At 42.9% G+C, this 13,386-nt stretch overlaps 1 protein-coding gene across 1 annotated transcript; it reads left to right on the top strand.

The window, feature by feature from the left end:
- The first annotated feature begins 1,173 nt into the window (after nt 1–1,173).
- TMEM64 (transmembrane protein 64) lies at nt 1,174–13,164 on the top strand. Its single transcript, XM_085053169.1, has 3 exons — nt 1,174–2,438; nt 8,008–8,163; nt 10,553–13,164. Exons 1-3 carry the CDS (start codon nt 1,671–1,673, stop codon nt 10,745–10,747), a joined length of 1,119 nt encoding a protein of 372 aa, XP_084909295.1. The 5' UTR covers nt 1,174–1,670; the 3' UTR covers nt 10,748–13,164.
- The last annotated feature ends 222 nt before the right edge of the window (nt 13,165–13,386 follow it).

Raw genomic sequence — 13,386 nt, 5'->3', positions numbered from 1 at the left:
GGTTTGTTGAAATGCCTTACTGAATGTACAAGCATGCCCATCATCCTTTACAAACTCTAATGCAGGGCTTTCTTGACATTATTATAATTCTGGATATACACCCTGCCTGTGTTTGCATTGTAAGCAAAGAGCACATGCAAAATCAAATGTTCACATTCAGTTACAGGTAACAGCAAGAAAGCAGATTATGCTGGAGACATTTATCTGCAATTTCCCTGCTGTACAGAGTCCCGCAGGATTTTTTTATTCTGCTGTCGGTTCTCAAAGACATCTGTCATTTTCTTAGGCTGATTTGTTGGATTGCCCAGGTTATACTGTTTCTAACGGTGCATTTTGCAAGTGCATAATCGCAGTACTTAAAGATGTGTTCTTCATTTTGAGATTTGTTTGTTAGTTTGTTTCCAACCACCCTTTAACCTTTACAACCTACATGCATTCTCGTTTTATATACGCTTGCAAATTTCCCAGCAGGGGAATTTCGCTCCACTGGAGCACATTGTATATGTAAGCGTCGTGAAGAAAACAAGCCCCTTTCTGCACCTTGCCATTAGTAACGCCAGAGCAAAAGCGACCTACGAAGCTATCGAGCCTCGGCGAGGCTCCCGAGAAAACATGCCTCTAAAGGGAGCCCTCGCTGCGTATCCAGGCTGTTTCTTTCTTTCTAGCAATGGCTCAAAATTCAAGCTCAAACCACCCCAAAGTGGGTCCGAGCCTTCAGGCATGTGAGCCAAGCTGACCCGAGGTGGATGTGCCGCGGAGCCCGGGCGCATCGGCTATCGCCCCTCGGCTCAAACCCCGGCCGCTGGCAGCGAGACTCGTCTCGCTCGTGGTGAGGGGAAAGCCGGGGTGTTTGCGATACAAAGTCTCACGTAAGAGGGAGGGTCACCGACATGCCAGGGGAGCGCAAGAGTAACAGCACAGCCAGTGATGCTTGAACCCCGCGCCCCCCTGACGGAAAATAACTCGCTTTCCAGCACGGCTCCTCCGAAGCCTGCGGGCTCCGGCTCTGCCAGGCCTGCGGGCGGCGGGCAGCGGAGCCGAGCGGGGCGCGCAGCACGAGGAGGCTCGGGGCGGCGGGGCCCCGCTGGGGCACACCCGGCCGGCGCGGCGCGGCGCTCCCGGGGCGGGGCGGGAGGCGGAGCCTCGGCGCCGCCGCCGAGCCCCGCAGCGGGGCCGGGCGCTGCTGCAGCCGGAGCCTCGCCTCGCCTCGCCTCCTCCCTCCCCGGGTTGCCACATCGGCACCGCCGCTTCCCGGCGCGGAGCGGGAGCCCAGCGCGCGGGGAGATGGAGCCCCGCTGCTGCCGCCACCGCTGCCGCCGCCCCCCGGGACTCGCGCTCCGCCAGGGCCGCCGCTGCCACTGCCGGGACGGAGAGAGCGGCCCCGTCGCCGTCTAACGCCGCAGCCCCGGCGGCGCGGCCGAGGCGGGAGGCGGCGCGGAGGCTGCCGCGGCCCCTCCGCCCGCCGGCCGGCGGCGAAGCGCGGCCCCCTCCTCCCCGCCCTCCCCGCTGCCGCTTCCCCGCCCCCGCCCGGCCCTCGGCCGGGCTCGGCAGCCGGGCCATGGCGGGGCGATGAGCGAACGGCCGCCCCTGCCCGCAGGCTGCGTGGGGAGGCGAGGAGCGAAGGGGCTGCGCGGCTCGGCGGCGCTGGAGCCGGGTGCCGGCGCGGGGGGATGCGGGGCGCGGGGGCCGCGGCGCTGCAGCTCCTCTCCCGAGCCGTGAAGCAGGCGGCGGCGCAGGGCGCCCGGCAGGACCTGGGCCGCTGGCTGTCCCGAGCCGCCGGGACGGCGGCGGGAGGCGGCGGCGGCGAGGACACCGTCGGCTTCGTCCCGGCGGAGGCGGCGGGGGCCGGCGGGCTGCTGCTGGGGCCCTGCGCGGAGCAGGACGGGCTGCCGCCCGCGGAGCTGCTGCTCTGCCAGCTGCCCGAGCCGGGCGGCGGCGGGCACGGGCTGGCCGAGACCCGGGGCTGGCGCTGCTCTTGCTGCCTGCTGGGCACCTGCTGGTGCAAGAGCTGCCTCAGCCTGTGCGTCCTGGCCGCCCTCTGCTTCGCCTCGCTGGCCCTGGTGCGCCAGTACCTGCGGGACCTGCTGCTCTGGGCCGAGAGCCTGGACAGCCTGGCCGGCGTGCTGCTCTTCACCGTGGGCTTCATCGTCGTGTCCTTCCCCTGCGGCTGGGGCTACATCCTGCTCAACGTGGCCGCCGGCTTCCTCTACGGCTTCGTGCTGGGCATAGGGCTGATGGTGTTCGGCGTCCTCGTCGGCACCGTTGTCGCCCACGTGGCCTGCAAGCGGCTGTTGTCCCGCTGGGCACGGACCAGGATCCAGGGCAGCGGGACGCTCAGTGCCATCGTCCGTGTCGTGGAGGGCGGCAGCGGCCTCAAGGTGGTGGCCCTGGCGCGGCTGACGCCGATCCCTTTCGGGCTGCAGAACGCCGTCTTCGCGGTGAGTCCCTGCATGGGCTGTGCGGCCAAGGAAGAGAAGTGCTGGAAGGATGTCTTTCGGCATAGTGGCTGCTGTTAGTGGTGGAGGTTGCCTCCTTCCCTGGGAACAAGTCATGGTTTCTCTCTTTTAACAGCAGTAAAAACAACCCTCTCTGCCTGCTCCTCTGTGCATGCAGAGGGACAGCAGGCACATTTTTGAGATACCTTGCTCACTGGCATTGCGTTAGAGTTGCTCTCTTGTTTTTCAAGACTGTGTTATGGTGTTAGAATCACCAAGATGCTGCGTAGCAAAATCTGTGGAGAACAGTTATGAGGTGTCTGTGTTTTTAAAGTGATCCACTTTAAAACCTGGCAAGAGTTGAGGAAAACTCTTGCCAGATCTTCGTAAACTACTTAATATAATTAATCATATTGGAAAGAGAAGTGGACAGATTAAAATTTTTCTCGTCGTGGTTGGTGTTTGTAGCATGCATCTGGCAACTCCATACAGGGTGTTAAGTCCATGCACACGAGAGGTTGCAGGTTTTGGGCAGAGCAGTATGTAGCCTCAGACCTGAAAAGGGACTCTACACTGAGTGGCACTGAAAGTGTAATCTTGATTCTGGAAAAGGGTTAGTCTTGCTGTTCTTTCTACTTTTAGGTGAAGATTGCAACATTCATTTGGTCTCATTGATCATCTGAAAGGATGAAAAATAAAGAACATGGACGGTGGTCTTTTTGAGTATTATCATGCTGCTGATGACAATTTCATTGCTTCATGACCCTCATTGCTTCCCAAGTGCTGTGACTGGAGGATCTGATTTTGGCTGTGTTATGCTTCAGTTGTATCTGCTAACTCGGTGAAATCAAAACAAAGCAAACTGCATTGTGAAATACTTTGTTATCAGTTATTTACACGTTCTTTAACATAAGTAACTGTCTAAACAAGTGTTTTGGTCTGCTACTTTCTTATAGCACACCTTCCTTTCCCTGTCTGCAGTCCTGCTCCTGCACCTTTCTGAAGCACTTGCTTAATTTTGACAGAATCATCTGGCTGCAATTAATAGGTCACTGAATACCAAATTTGTTTTTTAAGTAAAATTTAATCCATGCTATTTTTGGGGCATAACATCCACACCAAATATTTTAAATTGCTATGTATAAAACTGTTTGTACTGGAGCATTCATCTCCAGAGCTATAATCTCTGTCCATAAGAGCTGTAGCAACTTATAATTTCTTTTTAAGCAGATCCTTTAACCATTTCCTTGTTAAGAATGAGAAGCTGAGCAGCAGAACCTCTGCTGTTTTGTTTGTTAACCTATATTACTGTGGGATTGAAGAGGCTTAGACCTGTCCAGCTGGGAGCAGAGTCCCTCCTGGAGCCCAAGGTCCCAGTGTAGCAGATGAAGCTTCTGTGAGCCTCTTAAAGTGGGGAGAGCTGTTGTGCTCTGGTTGTTCACAGCTTCAGCAAGTCACTTAAAGTAGTCAGTGGATGATACAGAATAATATTGGATCTGAAGAACAGACCATAGAATTACCAAGTTAAAATTATTTCCTTCCTGGCATAACCATTCTGTTGGAAATGCGATCCAGCAGAGTATTTGGGCCAGTTCAATATTAAAATGATGCTGTAAATCATTGTGGTTTGTATCCTTATGTTCTGCAGGCAAAATAAATTTCTTTCCAAGTGGATGGTTTCAGTGTTAAAATAATAGATGGGAAATGAGATGAAACCAGAGTCTTGAGTTATGCCAAGTAACTTGGATGTTTTCTGCTAATTTTAGTTTAGTTATGTTTATTACTCCTGATTTACTACTTTGTAGCATTGTCAAATAAAGCACAGCGTGCTCAGTTTTTCACTGAGAACATTTAATTTGAGCTACTAGATCACTGAAAAGTGTTGCATACAAATCTAGGAATTCAAGACATTTTCTCACTTTGAGTCAAGTTTAAGTTATATAAAGAATACAGTTTTCTATCTACACAGACCAAGCTGTCATTCTCTTGTAATCTCACTTGAAAACTTAACACTCTTTTAAAGTTTAAAATGCATTTCCCCATGCTAGCAACTTCAGCAATGAATTTGAAAAAGATTAGTTTTTAAAGAACAGTGAGCTTAAGAAAGAGTACACAGCTTTAATTTTCCAGTGGTCTGGTCTATGCATGTTTTCTATGTGCATATTTATTAGTAAACTGGAGATACTAAGAATACTTAAATGAGAGAAGGAAGGAAGTGACACATGAGGTTCAGGGAAAGACATAACCTTGATGTGAGCAGGGTCATGTGCAGGGCTGGGATTAAATGATTTCTACAAGCACTTGTTCAGTGGCATGTACCATCTGCTGAGGGTTTTCAGGAGGTCGACTTGTAGGGGGTACAGAGGAAGATGGAAGAGCTTATTAGGATTTGATTAGTGAGGGAATAATATTAATTGAAACAGCACAAGAAGAAAATTAATACAAATTCCTCAGCGTCTCACCAGCCAGACATGAAGATCTTGCATCTTAAAAGGTTGTTCTACTGATAGTAGAGGGGTGAGGTAATGCATTTGCTTGCCTTTCTGGAACACTTGGAACTTATTAACTGAAAGCATGTTTGCATTTCTCTTTTGAGTGAGTTTTGCTCAATTGTCACTGCTGATGCCAGGGTGGCCTGGGCTGCTGGGGTGGGTTGATAGCTCTTGCTGATGTGTTTGCCCACGCACAGCTCTCTCACCTTGGCAACTCTTTGAGTGTTTTGAAGGCAAGTCTGTAAGGAGGCCTGGTATGCAGGTTATCATCTCCTTCCCACGAGTGTGTTCTTGCAATGAGATTTGTGCAAACTGGCTATTAGTAGTGCCAGATTATAGGTTAGATGTGATTCCATACTTTTCCCCTCCTCTTTGAGAGGAATATTACATGAAAGAAACAATCTGACTAAAAAATCTGAGTGTTCAAGTGCGCATCTCTGGGTTCAGAAATGCATACAATGAAGTTAGGGTTGAAGAAATGGTACCTGCTTTGCAAGAACATGCACACTGCCTACTCCAGTTGTTGGAAAGCTGACAGCTGCTTTGGTTTTTTTACTTACTGGTTTTTTTTGGGGATGTGGTGTTGGGGTTTTTTTGGGGGGGAGGGCATTTGGGGGGGGCAGCTTTGTTTTGGGTTTTCTTTTGAGAAAAAAAGAGCATCAGAGTTATCCTTTGCTCTTGGTCACTAAGCCTACATGATCTGAACAGGGATCCATAAGTTAAGGGAAGAGAAGCTGTGCTACAGTCCCTAAAAGCATGGGAGCTCCCAGCGAAGTCCTGACAGAAGCATTTATTCTTTGACAGTGCTGAACCAAAGGTGTCAGGCACAAAGAATACACAAAAGTTCCACAGAACAAAGCCTGTCCAAGGCTTAGTGGGGGAGCTTCTGGCTATTGTTATCAGAGCAATTAGGTAGTTCTTAATTGAATTTAAATACAATTTAAATGCATTTCTCTTGTGGCCCATAACATAGTTGCATCCATGCTTGCTTTGGGATTTCACTGATAATTTTTGTTGGCTTGAGCTTTTGCCAAAACCAGAGCCCTGGTGGGCTCTGTTGGGCACCCTGGCTATGCAGGTGCCAGTGTGGCAGGTTCATAGAACAGGTAAAGTTCCTAGAAAAAAAACTATGGAAAGCTGTAAGTTTTATTGATGATTTCTCAGGTTTCTTAGGCAGGGATGCTGTCCACTTCCTGTGCATTCTGGGTAAAGGGATGCAGCTGTAGGTCTAAACCCAGAGTTTAGTTAAAAGTTTTTTCACCCTCTCCTTAGCTTTCATTGCAGTGAGAAGCACAAGCTGCAATTCAGTGTATCCCCTGGCAGTCTCCCCTTCACTTGGAAACAATCTCTCTCATGGCTCAGGAGGTCTAGTTGTTTCAGGACACATCCAGGTGCGCAGACCTGTTGCTCTGCAACTGAAGTGTCCTTAATAAATCTACAGAAATGAGAGAGGTGCCAGGAGTGTTATAGCAATCTTTGGGAAGTTTCCCAGCTCCATTACATTTAATGATAGTGTCCTACTTAGCAAATCTTGCCCCTCTGCATTAGTATTTCAGAAACTTTTAATAGCAGCTTCTTCATTCCCTTGGTGATATGGGAAGTTTGGACTGTGCATTCTTATTACATGGCCTAGATTACAATAATGTTTAAAAATAAAAAAGTCTTTTGAAAGAATTGGTCAAATGTGAAGTTCTGACATAATTATGTAATGCTTTTTCATTATAAATCTAATCTTGTGTAAAGAGGGAAATATAATATTTGTGGTGCTGGTATATAGTTCAGTCTGTGGGAAGTATCATATGCAGTGTGAAGTTTGGAAATGGTTTATTGGATCTTGTTCCAGTGAATTATTCTTAATCTTCATGCTTCATTGCATTCTGCTCCTCCATTGCCCTTCCTCTCAAAAACTTTCCACTGATGAAGCTTAGAGCTCTGAGAATTCAGCACTGTGACTTTCACAGTAACTAAAGTTTATTTTAAGAATAGAATGATGAAATGAGTAACATTGCTGCTATTCTTTGGTCTTCAACATTGTACAAAACTGGCAAGGTCAATAATTTCCATGTAGGCTCTCAGTGTTAGGGCTGTTCTTAATTAGTTCTCTCTTATTATCAACTGAATTGTCTGGAAAATTTGTTAGACTTCTTTATTTCAAAATCATCCTTTTCATACTCATATTTAACCAGTTTCCTCTTGTTTTCATTTTGCTTGTGTAAATATCTTTTGACCTCGTGACGTTTGCCTTTAGTATTTCCCAATGGGTGCTGATACTAATTTAGCTGATACTGTGTGCTTTGTTCCCATGTAAACTTATATGCCCACATATTGACGCAAAACAGAAATTTCACAGCAAAGAGAAGAAAATACCAAAGTATTATCAGTGTTTGTTCCAGAGAAATTGATAAAATATATAGCCATGTGTACTATTTTGTTCACTAATTGAAGTGTGATGCAAAATATAGATGGTAGACCATCTTAATGATACCCATATATGTTAGTACAGATATACATGGATATTGCTCATAGGGATCACTGATAGACATGTGTATCTTAATAAGCTACTTAACTTGCCTGGCACAGAAAAATTGTATCTATCTGCTGTTCTTTTACCTGGATCATATCTAATGATCGGTGACATTTTGAACAATTACCTCTCGTATTTTTTGCCACACACATAAAGTGCAAAACAGATTCTTGCATTAGACCTTCACATTTGATAAAGTAATTTCTTCTTACAAGTAAATTGTCATAAATCCAAGGGCTCTGTTCACCAGGTAAAAATAAGTATCTTCCATGAAGAGTGTAATTGCATCCCTAGATAATGACTTTTGCAGAGATATGTTGCATAATGTAAGCTGAAACAAAACCTAGTAGCTTCAAAAAGGCCAGACAAAAACTAGACACATAGTTTTTTGTTGTATTATCTTCCCTCTGTGTGTGAATCAAAGTTCCAGTGAAGGAATGTAGGATATTCGTTCATGATTTTGCCAGGATGGTTGCGGGAAGTGGTAGTCTGGTTGGTTGTACACATAGATTGTGTTGGCGCTGCGTTTGATTTCTTACTCTGTTTTTTTACTCAGATTACAGATTTGTCACTACCCAACTACCTGATGGCTTCTTCACTTGGGCTGCTTCCTACTCAGCTCCTGAACTCGTACTTGGGCTCTACCTTGCGCACCATGGAGGATGTGATTGCAGAACAAAGTGTTAGTGGCTATTTTTTATTCGGTTTACAGGTCAGTTAAAATAATTGCTTTCACAGACCTTGGTAATGGTATTGTCTGTCTCTCTGTGATTTTTGTTGACTGCCAGATACCTAGAAAAATGGGTTCCCAGTGTACCGTTTTCTTTAGAAAACAGTTTTATGCTGTTAGCAAAGTGTAATTCTCTCACACCTCACCATAACACAAAGTAAAACTTACTCAGTGCTCTCTTTTTCTGACACAGTTTTTGTTAAGTTTTCTTCTCTTGCCTTCTAGGGTAATCTGCTGCTGAATTTTAGACTTGTCAAACCACCCCTGCACAAAAGCTTATGTGTGTGTAGACCCAGCAGCTGTGCAATGTTCACTGTTAGTACTCAGCATCTCCATTTTGCATAGGTATTCAGGATTAAAAATGCTGTAGAAATACCATTTTCCTGATTCCTGAATCTGAATATTCTAAGTTTACAAGTGAGTAAATTAATGAGAAGTATATCAAGTACCTTTACATGACCTTAGCTCTTGAAATAATTTGTCAGTAAATCTTGGGTGTAAGCCTTAAGTGTAGGAGCATTATGAGTGTAGAGGTTATGGATATGTCAGAATTATATTATATATTAAAACCTCATCTGACAGTGACAATACTTCAAGATGTGTTTGACTAGCAGTTACCATGGTTTGCAGACTTTCAGCAGGTCATTATTTAGCAGAACAGTAATTTCTGTTCCTCAGTTTTTACAGTCAGCACTGGTGTTTAACAGTGCTAACATAGAAAACTAAGTCTAGGACCATTTTAAACATACCTTCCCCCCTTGTCCCAGAATTTGTGTGCTCTTAAAGAAAGCATATAATTTATGGCTTCCATGGAACAGGGTTATGAGTATATGTTATGAGTAAGTTATGAGTAAGTGTGGGGCAGATAGTCTTGATAGATCAAAGAGAAAATAAATGGTTTCTTGATGAAGTATTATTTTAGTCATTAAATGTTTTTTCCAGGCTAGTAGTTTTTAGTGGTCTTTTCCTTTTTCCCCCCCCCATTTATATATTTATTTATTTTAATTGACATTGACTCCCCTTTGCAGATTATGTAGTTTTTAACCTAACTGTTGCTCAGGTAAGTGATAGCTGGATAGGCTGAATGTTTTAAAAGGAGTACTAACCTTCTTGAGACGAGTCCTTGGGACGTGACTGAATAAGTGAAGGGGAGGCCTTTAGTGGAGAAATTATTTGCATTCTCCCACCGTCTCTTGGGTGTCTGCTGAGTGCTTTGCCTGGCTGAGCTTTGATGGAACTTTGATTTAGTAAATACCTCTGAAAATCCTTCGCATTTCATGGTTGTCTATGTATATATACTTTTTTAGTTACTTGTCTGGGGAGCTAGGTTACTGGTAATAGTAATATTTCTAAACCAAATCAAATTCAAATATTTGTGTAAGCTTTTAGAATATCATTTTTTCTATCTATTCAAAACTTAGTGTTTTTAGTATCATTATGACTCGTATATTGGCCAGCTTTTGAAATCTGTGACTTAAATTAGTGAGGAACATCTTTTCCACCACAAGGGTAGTCAAGCATTGGAGCAGAGTGCCCAGAGAAGTGGTGAAATTTCTATCCTTTTACAGTTTTCAAGACCTGACTGGACAAAAGTTCTGAGCAACCTGTTCTGATCTGACTGCTCTGAGCCCTGCTCTGAGCAGCAGGTTGGGCTAGAGACTGCCAGGACTTCCAGCTGCAATTGTCCTGTGCTCATACTTGTCAATTGTCTTACTCAGTAATATTCCATCATCTTATTATGCCATGCTGACAGGTGTTTTAAGTGATAGTCCTCAATGTTAAACAAAATATGGCCCTAGCAGTTAGTAATGAAGTTCAGGTTTTAGACTTAGAACTTCAGGTTCTGTTGTAGGTAATATAACTTTTTTTGTTTTTTGAAAGGAAGTTGCAAATTCCAGCTAATTATTATTCTTAAAAAGAGGCAGAGGAATGTGCTTCTTTCAAAGGGACTCTCACTATGAGGCACCTTGATTTTTATTTGAAAATTTTATCTCTTTTTTTTTAAGGAAGTTCTCAGGTAAAAATTTCACTGGTGTTATATTGAGGAGAGAAAGTGAAAGAATTGCTTTATGACAAGTGTATGGATTTCAACAGAAAGAAAGAAACTATCTTTTCAATTTATGTAAATATTTTAAGTTCTGTGTAATGTCTGTGTTCTGATATGCTGGTTACATTGTTAGCATATGTAGATTTAGAGCTACTCAGAGGCTAAATTCATCTCCCTTCCAGTGTCTTGCCTGTGAAGCTTTGAGTCAAAACAGATGCCTTCATGAATCTTTGCATTGATAACATTTTGTTTCGTTCAGATCAAGTTGCTTTGTATTCATTCCCACAGCCTATGCAGCCTACAACACTCTTGTTTTATTTGCAGATTGTCATAAGCATAGGACTCACGTTTTATGTCGTTCACCGGGCTCAAGTGGAACTCAATGCAGCTATTGTAGCGTGTGAGATGGAAATGAAGACATCACTTGTTAAAGACAGTCAGCCAAGCATCAGTGGCTCAACCACATACTGCAACAAGAGGACAGTGGCATTCTCTGGAGGAGGTGTCAATATTGTGTAATTTCAAGTATTAATAACTAAGTAAGGTTTTCTAAACCTGAGCTATTGCCTAGAAATATCTATGGACAATTGAAACAGATTTTAAAAAAATTACAAGTGATTACAGGTTGTACTGTGGCACAAACCAACCGACCAGCTCTTTAATTGCACATGGGGTGACTTCTAGCAAGACAAGGAAGATGGCAAAGTAACTTAAGATGTAAATGCAAATTTGGCTGCACCTTTGGTCATTTATTATGCCTGTCATGGCCTGTAGTCTGCACTTTAGTTTTTTTCCTTTGCTCCTATAAACTGAGAAATGCTTCTATAAACAAAAAAGTAGCACAGAGGTAAATATTTTTCTGCTTAGCATTATTTATAAGGCTGAATAATTATATGCAGTAGAATTTTATTACTGATAAAGGTGAATGAGAAAGTATGTGATTCAGTGTATGTTATTCTTGAATGTGCTTTTGCTTTGGAATTGCTTCCAGAACTTGGGGTGTGTTATTTAGCTAATGATGGGACCATTTGGCTTTTCCTTCATTTTTGATTTAAAACAAAAATAGAACCCTATATAAAGTTTGGTTGAATGTATTTTTCTAAGTCATTACAAATGTTGCAGAGCCATGCAAATGTATTCACACAAGCTTAAATCCTACATTGTGGGACTGAAGTGCTCTTAAATTACATTTTAAGTTACACTGTGTAATATGCAAAGTACAAGGGAAAATGCAGAAGTTAGATTGCAGTGACTATTTGAATGACACTTAATTGGTTTTGCCACCGTGGTGATTGTAACAAAGGGCTAGTTAGTCCTATATATGATGTTTTTAATTGTTAAAAGGATGAAGTTTTTCAGCTCACATGGCTGCATGTGGTAAGGCTTCTAGAACCAGGAGCTAAATGTCTCCTCTAAACAGAATGATGGGATATTGGCAGTACTAATTTTACAAGAAGGTGGCCTTTATTTTGTAAGTGAATCCCCTCTCCCTTTAAAAAGCTTTAAAAATTCACTTTGGTTGGCACATCTTTTGTACTAGTTTTACATTTTTTAAAAGACACAATCTCTTACAAATTTCATGAGAGTGAAGAAATGAAAATTAGAGGTTCTCCTTGGAAAAAGAAATAATCCAGTAACAGAGAGGACAGCAATGTCTCTGAGACTCAGGAATTCTGACTCCATTTTTGCAAGACAACACTGTATTGGACACTGCTCCTTTTACGCCTGCTGTGGACTGTTTTTCACTGCATTTGAATAGACTGGATACCCTGACAGTAACTTTTGTGTGTGTCCAAAAGAAAAACAATAATTATGCCTGAACACAATGTTCTGTATGTGTGAGTTCCATGTAGATATACATACCAATATTCAACAGCTCAAACACACGCAAGTCATCTGATACAAAAATAATGTAAAGTATTGCTTATTTTGTAGTTATTTTGTGTGATTTTTAAGGATGTTTTCAGTCTTCAAAATGTTGTGTTATTTTCTAACAGTATGACTCTGCCTCCTTTTTGTAAGGTTGTTTCTAAGGTCCAAGTATTTTTGTCTTCTTGAGAATAGTGGGTCTTCAAGGCCATTGGGAAGCAGAGAAATGAGACCCTCTAACAGTCTTACTGAGAGGATGTGCAGCACTCGCGGAACCAAACACCTGCGCGTTCCTTCGTAGTGGGAGTTCCCTTTTGTTCCCTAAATATGTATCCTTTGCAGATTGATGTTCTTGGGTTCTGCAACCTAAAGAACTGAACTAGTTCAATGAAAACTACAAAGTTCAGATTGTCTCCTTTCTGTTGTTTTGGGGGCTTGGGGTTTTTTTTTTTGTTTGTTTGTTTGTTTTTATTTTGGTTTCATTTGGGTTTTGTTTTGATTGGTTGGTTTTTGAAAAGGCAATCTGTATATACCTGGAAGTGTTCATTTACACATCTTTGCCTCTGACAGCTCCTGTGTGAAAACAAGAGAGCCAGATAACTTTTTGATGGCGTTATTTGTCATCATAGTATAATTGAGTCCTTTCTTAACTAAAGGGTTCTTTCTTTTTCTTTTGTTTTCTTTTTTTTTTTTTTTGTTTCTTGGGAAGAGCAGTCCTTCAGTGAACTGACCTGAACTTTGCTCCATCTTGCCAAATGAACAATAGTGTTTTGAAGAAGATCTCTCTTTCTTTGCATTTTTTAACTAACTTAAGGTTGCGTTGATTATTCAAAACATTTCCCAAATATGTATTTTGAAGTGCTTTTATTTCCATGACATTTTGTAACCAGAGTAACTTCACTATGTGAACACTTTTGTAGTATGGAATTAGTTCTTAAGACTTTTGCATTTTGCTTGATACTTGTAATATTTGTGTACAAGTTAATGGGAAATGTGCATTAAAAGGAACTTTTCTGTACCATGCCAATCATAATTTTATACAATAAATTCACTCAAATTTCTTTAAAGGAATATGTATTAAATGTTTAAGTTACTGTGATGTAGTTGGAAAGCAGGTGCAGTGGAGTCTCATCTTTATGCGTGCATACAAAGATAATTGTCTGCATCAAAGGAGAAAAGAGTTGGACTTCAAGGATGAATTCCATGAGTGGGGAGTCACTGACAAGGGAAATAGACTTGATTTTTAATTTGTTTATTAAATACAAGCTTAATTCTATTAATACTTTAAG

Source organism: Lichenostomus cassidix, chromosome 2, assembly GCF_008360975.1.
Source record: "Lichenostomus cassidix isolate B80296 chromosome 2, HeHo_3.0, whole genome shotgun sequence".
In the NCBI taxonomy this organism is placed as follows: domain Eukaryota; kingdom Metazoa; phylum Chordata; class Aves; order Passeriformes; family Meliphagidae; genus Lichenostomus; species Lichenostomus cassidix.
This window is presented reverse-complemented; position numbering and strand designations above follow the sequence as displayed.